Source organism: Entelurus aequoreus, linkage group LG08 (assembly GCF_033978785.1).
Source record: "Entelurus aequoreus isolate RoL-2023_Sb linkage group LG08, RoL_Eaeq_v1.1, whole genome shotgun sequence".
Taxonomy (NCBI): Eukaryota; Metazoa; Chordata; class Actinopteri; order Syngnathiformes; family Syngnathidae; genus Entelurus; species Entelurus aequoreus.
The window spans coordinates 35,559,916-35,573,800 of record NC_084738.1 but is presented as its reverse complement, the minus strand read 5'-3'; the positions used below and the strand labels follow the sequence as shown (position 1 = coordinate 35,573,800).

The 13,885-nt window shown below is 40.1% G+C and overlaps 1 protein-coding gene across 2 annotated transcripts in view; it reads left to right on the top strand.

Moving 5' to 3' along the window:
• The window catches only part of jmjd1cb (jumonji domain containing 1Cb), a 257,366-nt gene that overhangs the window by 223,183 nt on the left and 20,298 nt on the right, over positions 1–13,885 (top strand). For both annotated transcript variants that reach the window (XM_062056388.1, XM_062056389.1), the window contains 8 exons: positions 2,685–2,726; positions 4,703–4,973; positions 6,286–6,822; positions 6,894–7,233; positions 9,100–10,012; positions 10,085–10,282; positions 12,857–13,029; positions 13,133–13,295. In XM_062056388.1, the coding sequence (XP_061912372.1) occupies positions 2,685–2,726; positions 4,703–4,973; positions 6,286–6,822; positions 6,894–7,233; positions 9,100–10,012; positions 10,085–10,282; positions 12,857–13,029; positions 13,133–13,295 (2,637 nt within the window). The remainder of the gene's footprint in view (positions 1–2,684; positions 2,727–4,702; positions 4,974–6,285; positions 6,823–6,893; positions 7,234–9,099; positions 10,013–10,084; positions 10,283–12,856; positions 13,030–13,132; positions 13,296–13,885) is intronic.

Genomic DNA, 13,885 nt, shown 5'->3' with positions numbered 1-13,885 from the left:
AAAATGTGTTTTAAACTAGGGCTGCACCAACTAATCGATTAAAATCGATTATAAAAGTAGTTGGCAATTAATTTAGTCACCGATTAGTTGGATCTATGCTATGCGCATGCGCAGAGGCTACTTTTTTTATTTTTTATTTTTTATTTTTTTATTTTTTATAAACCTTTATTTATAAACTGCAACATTTACAAACAGCTGAGAAACAATAATCAAAATAAGTATGGTGCCAGTATGCTGTTTTTTTCCAATAAAATACTGGAAAGGATAGCAATGTAGTTTGTCTCTTTTATCCGATTATTAATCGATTAATCGAAGTAATAATCGACAGAGTAATCGATTATCAAATTAGTTGTTAGTTGCAGCCCTATTTGAAACATTATGCTATTTTAAACAGCTCAACACAAAAAGGGCAAACATTATTTAACAACAGTAAAAAAAAAAAGCCTACTGTGTGTTGGTGTCTTGCCAGATTTTGTATTTTGTAGAAATACAGAATTTCTAATCCTGCTTTAGGAGCACTTGCATTCAGAGGAGGTTCTACGCTGTCATGTTTAGATAACAGTTTCACGCATAAATAACACTAATTGTGGATTGTTATGATCATGCTTTAAATGTCATAGCTGTTTGGCAATATCAAATTACAAACCAGGAACAGCAACGTGTAACAATATGTCAACCCTAGTTTCTTTTATGGAACAACTCCTACTCACTCCTAGCTCAAACTGTTTTTTGCTTCCTATCTACAGTATTATGCCTTCTGGGTAAGGTACAGTATAAAACATTTAGCAACACATCCACATCCTCACTTCCTTGTTTACATTGACAGAGATGTGGATGTGTGATAATCTCTCATGGTCTCTTATTTACCAACAAAAATCACCACTCTACATAGTGCTCAACTGTTCCCCAATTTTCTCAATAAACTACCTGTAATGTTTTATCAATCAATCAATCATTCAATCAATGTTTATTTATATAGCCCCAAATCACAAGCGTCTCAAAGGGCTGCACAAGCCACAACGACATCCTCGGTACAGAGCCCACATACGGGCAAGGAAAAACTCACCCCAGTGGGACGTCGGTGAATGACTATGAGAAACCTTGGAGAGGACCGCATATGTGGGTAACCCCCCCCCCCCCCCCCCCCCCCCCCCCCCTCTAGGGGAGACCGAAAGCAATGGATGTCGAGTGGGTCTGACATAACATTGTGAAAGTCCAGTCCACAGTGGATCCAACACATCAGCGAGAGTCCAGTCCAGTTTATTATTATTTCTTCGGTCAGTGGTCAACAAAATAAACAAACAGTTTTACATAAACAAACAGTTGTACATTCATAAATTGAAAATGTTGCAGACCGAAAGGGTTTAGGCTGAAGTTGAACACTTATTGCGCCTAACCCTATAAACAATGTCAAATACAAGATGAGCTTCCAAAAATTATGACATTTCCTTTGCACAACATATTATAAATACACTTTGTACACAACACTGTTCAATTATATACACAGTAAAGGCATGTGAAATATCCTTGTACCTGTGTTAAACCTTTGTACCAATTATATACTATATACAAACAATTATACTTCCATTATTATTTATATCCCACATTTAGTTTTTAATCGACATTGATCATAGTATTAACGACTGTGTTGATTCAAGAGTGATATATTTTTTCAAGACATTGGTCTTAAAGTGTTTTTTAAATGTGTGAATGGAACTGGAACATTTTAAGGAATCATCCAAGCTGTTCCACAGATGAAACCCCCTGACAGAAACACATCTACTTTTTAAGATCGTTCTTATGTTTGCTTTTTGAAAGACAGCTGAACCTCTTAGGTCATAGGGACTCTCCCTAGGTTTGAACCTCTTCTGTAGACACCCAGGCAGCATGTGGTTATGAGCTTTGTACGTCACAATAGCAGTGTTGAGGTCAACAAGATCGTGCAGTTTTAATGTTTTTAATTTAATAAACAGAGCATTGGTATGGTCATGATAATCCGCATAATTTACAATTCTAATCGCTTTTGTTTTGGAACATAAATAAAGAAATGTTTACGATGGACAAACAATATTCAACCGTAGAACGTACATGGAGAATGTCTGCAGGCAGCACACAAAAAAGGAGCCTTTGGTGGTGTATTTTGTATATTGTAGTATCAATCCATTCATTTACAGTGAATTAAGTATTCTGTGTCTACTTTTAAGTTAGGTTTTTCGTTCTTTTATGTGGGGATAAAAGACCAAGCGAAAAATCAATATTTGTTTTTCAAACTATACACGTCTGTGCAAAAAAAAAAAGCCTTTTTTGTTAGATTTCTTGTTATTCTGTGCTTTCTGGGATTAAGGAATGTATCGATACGTAAAATGTTAAAACAATAGTTTCACAACATATTGAAAAAGATGCCACAAAATCCTGGAGGAACTGATGTGTTGTTTGGCCGTCGATTGAATTAACGCTAGGCATGTAGACTTGGACGTCACAGACGTGTAAAAACCGAGAAAATGGACAAAAGTAGGAATCTGACTGTTTTGTAGATGTAAACATACTTGAGTCACCTGTCCATTGAACGCTCAGCCCGTCCTGTCTTGTCCTGCTGTTAATAAATAATCTCTACTCGTGACATGTTTTTATACTTTTTATTCATTCATTTTTATTGTATTTTTTTTTTCTGCTTCATGTCAAAGATGGCGGGAGGGAGACCTGGCGGGACCACTGGCAACACTCAGGTACACCAACCCCAACACTTGCACTCATCTCAAGGTCACGACCCTCACTCTTCACAATTGTTGGAACTGGTTTTATTTTATAACTGCTGATTTGGTGGATTTTTCCTTTGGTGTTGGTTTATTTTGACAGGTACCATCTTCAGAATATCAACTAAGAATCTAGTAAAAACTGAGTTTATTGAGTGAAATAACTATTTGATCTTCTGCCAACCAACATTAATTTTGACAGCTATGTGACGACAACGCACACAAATTAACTATGTACCCTCAACCAGATGATTGATGAAAAAGAGAACACCTTTTGGCACTACAATTCGAAAATGGAATTTAAGATATTGTCGCTCAGGAGATTTATGCAAGATATTATCTCATTGGGTGAGGATGGATCGGCCCATAATTACACCGGAAGACCTTGTATATGATCAAGGTCCTCCCGATCAAGAAGGTATATGTACAAGCTCATCGGATTTTAAACATCTGTGGGATTCAAAGAAGGTTTGGGACAATGTGAGACTAAAATGGAGCTGTTTGGCGGCATCAATTTGGAGGGACATTGAATGCGCCTCGTGAGAACACCATTTCCAATGACTAACACGGAGATTGGTCACATTCTGCTGTACTCCGCTAGATGTATATAAAAGCGATAGGTGGTCATTGTATAGGTTAATGTACCGTAAAATGGATAACAACTTCCTGGCCTCAACCAGAACACAGGGTCTTGGAATAGGTTGTACAGGGTGACAATGACCCAAAACTTTTAGTCAAAGCAACAAAGGAGTGGCTCAAGGAGAAGCACCATGAGATCTTGGTGTTGCCTAGCTAGTCTCCGGGTCGTAACCCCATTGTACTGTAAGTCTCTTGAGGGTGCTTCAAATTCAGACAGACAGCCTCCAAACCTTCACAATTTGAGTATCTGTAAAGAAGAGTGCATTAAAAGCGCTCCTGAAAAGTGTGCAATCTTGGTAACCAACTACCAAGGTTACTGACTTTCTCTACTAAGTACTAAGTCAAGTTTTGCTTGGAGATCAGATATTTATTTCATCACTCTAATACAAAATAATTAAAAACCTTTGTTTTATTTGGCATTCTCTGATTTTTTTTTTTGTATTCTGTCTCTCTGTTAAATCAAACCTACTAAAAATAATCAGGCCTGTGTATGTCTTGATAAGGATGGTAAACTTACAAAATCAGCAGGGAATTAACTTATTATTTCCCCCATTGTAAGAGCTGTCATTGTGTTCGTATATAATAAACAGGCCGAAGTTCAACTCTACATTTTAGTCACATGACAATCCTTATTTGGTATTATTTTAGAACCTACATACCTAAAATATAAGTATATAAATATTTCCAAATGTTGGATCGACATTAGGATTATTAAAGCATAGGGTAAAATTGACCATGTTCAATTACATGCAGACTCAACCTGATTTAGCATGCATGTCATTTGCTTGAGAAAGACACTAAAACAAGCAACGACTGTAGGCAGCTGCAGTAAAGGCCGGGCAAAGCGTCACAAAGTAATAAATTCAGTGTTGGGTAGTGTCCAAGAGTTTCAGATTTCAGGTCCTTGTCTGCTAATTATTCTAAAACAACTAAAAAATAAAATTAAAAAAAGAACAACACTTTTTGTGGCAATATTCATTTGTCTAATGACTTTTACAACTTTAAAATGTTTGGACTTTTTAAACATAAAATCTTTAACTTAGATGCCTAATGAAGTCAGATGGATAGGGGCTAGTTGCTGGCTTCTTTTTTAGACTTAAGAATTTCTTCAATCAAGAATAAGTGTAATAGTTTTTTAAAAATAGAAGTGATATGCATAGGGATTAGTACATAGTGATTGTGAATGATAGGCAAACGTAAAAAAAAGTGCAGTTCCGCTTTAAAGTCCCCACTGTATATGTAGTAATGTTGGTAATCGCTCTTCCATGCTTTTGCTAATCAATTAAGTTTCCTGTTTTCTTATCTTTCAGAGTCATTACACACGAGCCCAAGCTAACAGCCCCCGTCCCATCATGACATCATCAGGTCCCAACACAAAGGGTTCCCAGGGGGCGCTGGCCTCTCAGCAGCATAGTCAATTACAGCAAAGCCAGCAGACATCCAGCCAATTGCATCATTCTCCCAGTGGCATGGGACGGGAACAGAAAGAACAGCGCAACTGTCGCTCATCCCGGAGAAAAGGATCTGATAGTAGCGTTCCTGAGGAGGACCGAGACAGGAGAGAAGAAGCTACAATCAAAGGTAGAGGCACCTTTTTTCAAAACTGCTTCTGATTCTTCTTGATTTCTGATGAAGATCTGGGTCTAATAGGAGTAAAACTAAATGTATTTAATTTAAAAACGATTTAATTTCCTTACCTATTGGTACTTTTTTTTGTGTATTTGGAATCTGCATAAGTCCCGAAAATCTGAAATCAAACCATGGAGACATGGCAGAAATATTTATAAAACAATCTTGCTTTCCTTCAAACGAGCCGTTTGGAATTTGCCCAATTTGACATTTTTCCAACATGTAACGTCAGCAAATAGCTCCTTATATGATCAAGTTTTACCCAAAGAGCTTTGCGTGAGTCCGCAATTGTAGTCCGTCGTTAGTCATTAAGTTTCTTATTTGTCTCTATCCTCTTATTGTGGGGCAGACTGGCTCGTACATGCACATGCATCCTCTGCTGTTGCAATTTCTAATATAAAGTACTGCATAGTTTGAATTTATATCTGTCAGACTCCACATAGAAGAGCTAAAACTACAACATGTCTGATGGGGAGAAGACACAGTTGAAGTGGAGGGACACCCTATAAAAAAGAGCTAAGATAAAAAGACTAGATGTTAGGGGAGAGAATTCTAAATACTAATGAAATGAACAGATAACTTAAGATAATGTGTATCTCGAAATTAGCAGGACTTTTCAGATAGAAATAAGTATTTTATACAGAAAACAAGCATTATTTAGCTTGCAATTCTTAAATTAAGAATCCTCGAGATGTTGCTGAATCTTTGAACAAGATTTTCTATATAGGGAAAAATCCATTTTGACATGTTTAAAAAATATATAAATTTATATAAATATATTTATTAATGCTAAATATATTTATTCATGCTAAAATTGAGATTAGTCAGTCACTAAAAATAAGTAAATAGCTCTTAAAACTTGGGATATTTCCAGAATAAATGTTTTAAATCTTGGCAAGTGGCAAATAATTTGCAGTGCATAAATGAAACCGCCCACAAAATGGCACTTCATGAAGAGACTGTCATAAAGCAGTTTGAAAATGGTGTTTAAAACACTCGCAATATTTTGACCAAAAGAACATCATTCCATGTTATGTAGACGGTAGACCACATGGACGTGTTTTAAATGTAGAAAAAAAAAAGATCATAATATGACCCCTTTAAACTAAACATACTTGCAATGTACACAAAAAGCAGTGTGCTACACTTATATGTACTGTTAAATGATATCAGTCAGTGAATTTAGGCATATAGAAGGAACTATGATATTGTGTGTTTGGATATCCTGAAGTCAGTACTTAAACTTTATTTTTTCCACCTGCAGACTCGAAGTCTAAAGCTAAGAAGGCGGTCAACAAACGCAGGAAGGGTGAGGAAGATGAGAAGAAGGTGGGTCTAAAAAGACTGAAAACAGATATAACATCTGACCTCTCCGAGAGCAGCGACTCTGAAAACACACTCAAGAGAACAGTCCACTCGTCATGCTCCTCTTCCTCCTCCTCTTCATCATCCTCGTCGTCATCCTCCTCCTCCTCTTCTTCGGAGCCAAACTCTGAGAATGAACTAAAGACTCGCAGCAGCGACGTAAAACCGTGCGTTGTTTCAAAATTGGAGGAGGATGAGAAGACGGCCAAAATCAATGTTTCCTCGTCCCACATTGGCCGCCTGTCGCCGTGGGCGGAGCTTCAAGCAACAGAAGACAGCAAGATAGGTGTTAAGGAAACAAGCAAAATGATAACGAAGGAGGAGGAAGAATTGGTGGCAGTGACACAGATCACCCAATCTCCACGGCAACAGATGCCTCTTATGTGTGACACTATACAGGGCACACTGGTAGAGGCTAGCAAGAACGTTGTGAAAGGTAAATTACCCTGACTATCTGAATTATTGGATAAGCACAACATATTAATCATTCGTGTGCCCTTTTTTAAGCCTCATCTCGCTGTCCGACGCCTTCATTGTCGCACCTGCACGGCAGCGGCGTGATCGACATCACAGATGATGCACAAGCCACGGTGCATCAGGAGAGTTCAGAGGCCGTGTCTGCTCTGCTGGCCTCACAGAAAGCAGAGTCCACAGCACTCTCACCTTACCTCACCCTTAATCCATCCCCCGTCTCCTCGCCACCCGTCCCGCCTTCACCTTCGCCATCAGAAGGGGGTCGAAGGACAGATATGGACTCTGCTATGCAGCACGGCGTAATGGGCGGTGGCGTAACAGCAAGCCGGAGTTTAAGCAACAAGATAGACTTTGCTTCTTCTGAGGTTATAAGGTCAGATCACAATGGAATGTGTTTTAGTTCTGCAGTGTTTTAGTTTGGTACTATTAATGTTCTCCCATTACGTAAGGAAGCGCCTGATATGATGACTGGATAAAAAAACTCAAAGATCTCCTGTGTACAGAACAGTGGAACCTCTTAATCCATTTGATTTAGGATCAATTCATATTTTGCAATAATTTTTACCACATAAAATATTGGAAATAAAAATATTTTTTTAGTCAAAATGTATTAACACTACACCTATTTTTCCAAATTAACATTTTAGCCTTATTAATAGCCTTATAAGTGTACAAATGAGTAAACTACTTGTATTAAGAGGTAAAACATAAAACACACCAATGATGACATAAGTATTGAGACGCCGCTGGAGTGTTACTGCTTTGAATGTTTTGACGTAGTTTTAGATGCACTTTACATTCCTCTCCCTACAATTATATTTTGATGCTTGTGCATTGGAATAAATGTCACCAAAAACTGCTAAAGTTTGCTGAACTTGTTCGGTGTGTTGTGTTACTTCAAGACAGTTTTTCTCAAGTAGTGGGTCGCAAGCAGCAGGGAGTTTTTCATTATTTAAGTTAACACTCTTAGTATTGGCCGTATGTTGGAGTGACACGCAAGCCTACATCTAGGTGGCAGTAGTGCTCAATTTATTCAACAAGCTCCCTGTTCTACCTAGTAGAAGTAGTAAGTGCACAGGAACACATGCGTACAGAGCTAACAAAGGCAAAGAGATGGAGAAGGTTGTGACAGGAATGAAAAGGTAAAAAAAGGAGACATCGTCGTCAGCGGCATATATAAAGAATGTAACTCACAAAAATAGATGTTTCATGAATGTTTCATTGGTAGAAATTGAATCCTGAACTGTACAACTTCAGGATCATTCTGGTAGAAGTTCCACTGTTTGTGTCACATCCCTTCTAGAGTGATTGTTTGCCACGGTTACACGGCTGAATAGAGGGGGCTAACTTTTGTACGTGCTGCAATCATTATATTCCGCCCTCTCCCTGCTTCCAATATGTTAGCTATGCCCCATGTAACACACACGCACACACACACACACACACACACACACACACACACACACACACACACTTTGTGTGTGTGTGTGTGCGCGGGGCGGCATGGCGTAGTGGGTAGAGCGCCCGTGTCAGAAACCTGACGCTCCCCGCCTCTTACCATGCCATTGTGTCCTTGGGCAGGACACTTCACCCTTGCCCCCGGTGCCGCTCACACCGGTGAATGAATGTTGGTTGAATGAATGATAGGTGGTGGTCGGAGGGGCCGTAGGCGCAAATTGGCAGCCACGCTTCCGTCAGTCTACCCCAGGGCAGCTGTGGCTACGAAAGTAGCTTACCACCACCAGGTGTGAATGAATGATGGGTTTTTAACATGTAAAGCGACTTTGGGTACTTAGAAAAGCGCTATATAAATCCCAGGTATTATTAAGTGTGCAGGGTATGGGTATGTGTGTATGAGACAGCGTAAGTGACAACCATGAATGCCAGTCATTCTACAATTTTTTGTAGATTTAACTTGTAATTGTAAAAAAATATACACATTTATTTTTTAACTGTGTTCTTTGAAATCACAAATAAAATATGCTAGCCATTGGTGGTTTTCTCATATTTTCTGGTTCAACAAACATTTTATTTTGAGCCAGTGACATACACTAGGTAGGTCATTGTCACAATTGAACATTTTATAGCAAAAGACCAAAAAAAATGTTTATTTTGCCCCATATTTTACAACAGTATATCCAGGGGTAAATCCTTGCAACTAATTATTTCTTAGTAAATGTAAAATGATGTGATGTATGTAAAAAAAATTAAATAAATGATTTCTTTCTTGTTTTCCCAGACCTGTAACATCATTGGCTGATAATGTGGTGCTGGTAGAGAAGGACAAAACAGGCATTTCTCATCATTGTCTTCATCAACAGCAGCAGCAGACACAGCAAAACTACGCCCCTGTCCCGTCTAGCATCAAGACTTCATGTTTATCTGAAGAGCAAAGCAAACAGCAACACTTGTCCCCCCACAAAATGAATACAATTCTCTCCACTGACTTTACTAAATCTAAAATGAACCATAACCCAGCCCCTCCTGACTCCATGAAACATAAATCCCAGCACATTAACAACTCTCAGAGCCATCCCTATCCCAGCACAAGTCCAGTTGATCATATTAAGACTAAGGCCCACCCGGGCCAAATGGACATCTCAAAACCTAAACCCAATACCTCTCCAGAGGTCTCTAAGCATAAAATCCCCAGATATTCTGATTCGTCCCCCCCTCCATCAGGCCGCTTCTCCAGTAAAGTAGAAACAACAGAACTTCCTCGATCTGGTTTTAAGCCGGTGCCAGCTCGGTCAGAGTCAGATACTGTCAGCAGCACCAGGAGCCCTCTGATTATCGATAAGAATGAGACATTCACTGTTTACAGAGATCCAGCCCTGGTCTGTTCTGACAATGAGAACTCTTCCTCCGCCACTGTCTCCTCCAACCACGTGGCAGCATATCTCCATCCCCACCTACACACTCTCCACTCCTCTCCCCACTCCCCTTGCCTTACTCCTGCATCCCACCCACATGCTGCCTCTCACCTCCTAGCTCCTCCTCACACCTCTGGCTTACCTCATCCACACCTTCTACCCCCTGGGGTGCTTTCAGCATCTCTTCTGGGGGGCCACCCACGGCTGGACTCCCCTGGAGGGTTAGGTCACCTCGCTATGCCTCACCCAGGAAACCCACACCAGCAGCAGTTTCTACAGGTCAATCTCAACATCATTGGCATTATTTTACAAAATGTTTAGCTGTCAACTAAAACTTGTTTGACTGTTTAGGGTCAAGGACCCCCTCCACACAGTCTACTCGCCCAGCCTCATACTGGAGCAGCAGGGTTGGGCCTCTATCCCATCATTTGGCAGTATCCCAATGGAACACCAACTTCCTACCAACCAGGAATCAACCTAACCCCCACTGCTAAATGGATTCACCCTGAAAATCAAGTGGCTGTTAATTCTGAGGCATCTCTCCGAAGGGTATGTGTATGTACATACTTCCTGATTGGGTATTAGTTGATTTGACAGTTTTAAAAAAAGAAAATGAAATACTGTGGTGGAAGTGGTTCACCCTTACCTCAAAGGGGTTAAATAGGGCTCACATTTGTAATCATTTTTTACAGTCCAACTGGACAATTTGAAATAATTAGAAATGAAATAATAAATTTTACGATATTACTGAGCTAAGATCTACCTGGAAATTATGGCTTTCCATGCCTTCTATTGCTGCCTGTTTGTAAGACTTTATGCCCTTAGTTTTGTCCTCAGCATGAGAAAAGATGTATTTGGTTTTAAGTCTTTGTAGTCAATAATATTTAGAATATTTCATTTAGTCAGCTTTTAAAAACATCTCAGACCATAGTAAAAATCTGCATTATGTATGAAGTCTTGGTCTTGCTGCTATTTTTGCTGCAGTCGTATAAATAAACACCAGTGACCCAGTTCCATTACCTATCTATACATGTAATGTCATAGTATCCCATTCTAAAAGTACATGAACGGTCTAATTATTCTTGAAATGTAGTAAATTGTAGTGAAGTCCGCTTGCTGATAGAATTTCATTCAACCATGTTAACTAGCTCATTTGACGGGCAGTTTTAAAATAAAAACAACATTTAAAAGATGGTAAGATTTACATGGCGTAGAAAGAGAATGAACTCCTGATAAAACTTGAGTCATTATAAAAATCAATCATCCATCTTCTTCCGCTTATCAGAGTTCAGGTCACAGGGGCAGCAGCCTAGGCGAAGAAACCCAGACTTCCCTCTCCCCAGCTGCTTCCTTTGTGTCCTCCCGGGGGATCCTGAGGCCATCCCAGGCCAGCTGGGAGACATAGTCCCCCCCAACGTGTCCTGGGTGTTCCTCGTGGCCTCCTACCTGTCGGACGTGCCCATAACACCTCCACAAGGAGGTGTTCGGGGTGCATCCTGACCAGATGCCTGACCCACCTAAGATGAATCCTCTCGATGTAGAGGAGCAGCGGCTTTATTCTGATCTGAGCTCTTCCCGGACGACAGAGCCTCTCACCTTATCTCTAAGTGAGGGCTACGCCACCCAGCGGCGGAAACTCAGTTCCGCAGCTTGTACCCATGATCTTGTCCTTTCGGTCATAACCCACAGCTCATGACCATAGGTGAGGTTAGGAACGTAGATCGTCTGGTAAATTGAGAGCTTTGCCTTCCGTCTCAGCTCCTTTTTCACCATGATGAATTGGTACAGTGTCCTCATCACTGCAGATGCCACACCGATCCGCCTGTCGATCTCACAATCTACTCTTCAAGGTACTTAAACTCCTCCACTTGGGGCAAGGTCTCCTCCCTAACCTGGAGATCGCATTCCGCTCATGGACTCAAACTTGGAGGTGCTGATGCGCATCTCAGTTGCTTCACACTTAGCTGCAAACCGATCCATTGAGAGCTGAACATTGTGGCCAGATCAAGCCAGCAGGACCACATCATCTGCAAAAAGCAGAGACCTAATCCTGAAGCCACCAAACCGGATCCCCTCAACACCCTGACTGCGCCTAGAAATTCTGTCCATAAAAGTTATGAACAGAACCGGTGACAAAGGGCAAAGTTCAACCCTCACTGAAAACAGGTCCGACTTACTGCTGGCATTGTAGACAAAGCTCTGACACCGATCATACAGGGAACAGACTGCCACAGTCAGGCGGTTCGATACCCCATACTCACTGAGCATTCCCCACAGGACCTCTTAAGGGACACGGTCAAATTCCTTCTCCAAGTCCACAAAGCACATGTAAACTCGTTGGGCAAACTCACACCACACTCTGTTTCGAGGGCTATACAGTACACTCTTTGGCTTTTAGCCCTTCCCTTAACCTTAAAAGATAATTGGAACACCTCTTGCTTGATGTGAATGAGGCCTAAGACAAGACAAGAACTAAGAGATAATTGCAATTCAGTACTTGAAGAAATCCTTGTTGAAAAATACAGGGAATGTATTTGATGTACTTTGGCCTCCTGGGTTTCAGACATCTGAAAAGAGATGTTGATCCACTCCTTTAAAGACACTCCAAGGTTTCAGATCCCTTTAACGATTTTCTATGAGATTAAGGTCTGAAATCTGCCTAGGCCTCCCCAGCATTGTAATGTCCTTTTTCTTGAGCCACTCCTTTCTTGCCTGTATATTTTGCTTCATTGCCATGTTGGAAGAAAACCCATTCACGATGTAAGATTGCATAGAGCTCCTGAGGGGGTGAAATTGAATCTTGAATTTAATTCATTTTCAAATTGCACCCTCTGTGGTCTTTTTTTCACAAAGCTTCTCACTCAAGGGACAAGACTAATTTGTGTGCTTTGTCGGCGTTCAGAATTGTTACTCGTCGGTTGGAAATCATATACTTATTTCACTCAAATACAGATTAATTGTTCAACTTTTATTATTTTCTTCTGTATTGTGTGTATGTTAAAATAAACTGTATGTTACTGTATTTCAAGGCATGACATATTTAAAATAGGTGTAATTTGACAAAGACTTTCAATTTCTCATTATTGTATTATTTTCACATATCTGTCTGTGTATTATATCCAGAACACAGCCAGTCCATGGTTGCACCAAGCTGCTTGTAGTGGTAGTGACAGTTTGGGTTTACTGAGTCACGTACCAGTGCGGCCAGCCAGCGCTGATCCCCACCGCCCCCCTGTTAAGATCAACACACATGCGAGCCCACCGCTGTCGAAAACCAGCATGGACATTCATAAAGAGTAAGTAATTTTGTGTACTGCCATACATTAATAATCTATTAAATTAAGTTAACATTTTTACAATGTGTTAATATTCTTAAATGTTTGACTTTGCTGTCTGTAGAGATGTGGCTAAGAGAGGCTATGTGGATCCAATGAGAACACTGACGTTGGCCCAGCTGAAACAGGAGCCTGTGGACGCTAACAGAATTGTCACAGGAAAAGATGCTCACCTACACCGCCTCTACTTGGATGCCCACAGCAAAGTACGCCTGGCAAATACACAGGTATAGTACTCAGACACGCATTGATTGAGGTCAAGCTTTGAATTAGTTTTAAGGGATGTGGTAATTCAGAACTGATGAGGGGTGTCACGGTACGCCATAATGATGGGTTTGTACGTTACAATTCAGAAACAACAAACATTTTGTAATTATGGCAGCTACTACAAAAAAATAAAGTATGCACGGAGGGCACTTTGATACATTTTTTACATTAAAGAAGATAAAACCAATCCAATGTAGGTCTATGTATGCTAAGCTCTTATATTTCAGCTTTATGTTAAAGATCACAAAGCAAATTAGTATAATATATAATGATATAGATAAATAATACATATATTTTATTTATCGGGACGCACATTGGACACCCTTAGTTTGTTGCTATTATCTCTACTGAACTATGTCAGCACACTTTTGTTTTATTCACTTGTTTTTGTCCATTTACTTATTTCACCTTAATGCCAAATGTTCCTCCACTGGAGACTTTAACAGTGAAAAAGGGGTTTTCCCAGAGCTCTGGCATTGCTAGCCAAAGGCTGTGTTGCACATTGATCTGACACAATGTAGTGTAGTTTAGAAATGGAAGTGGCATACCT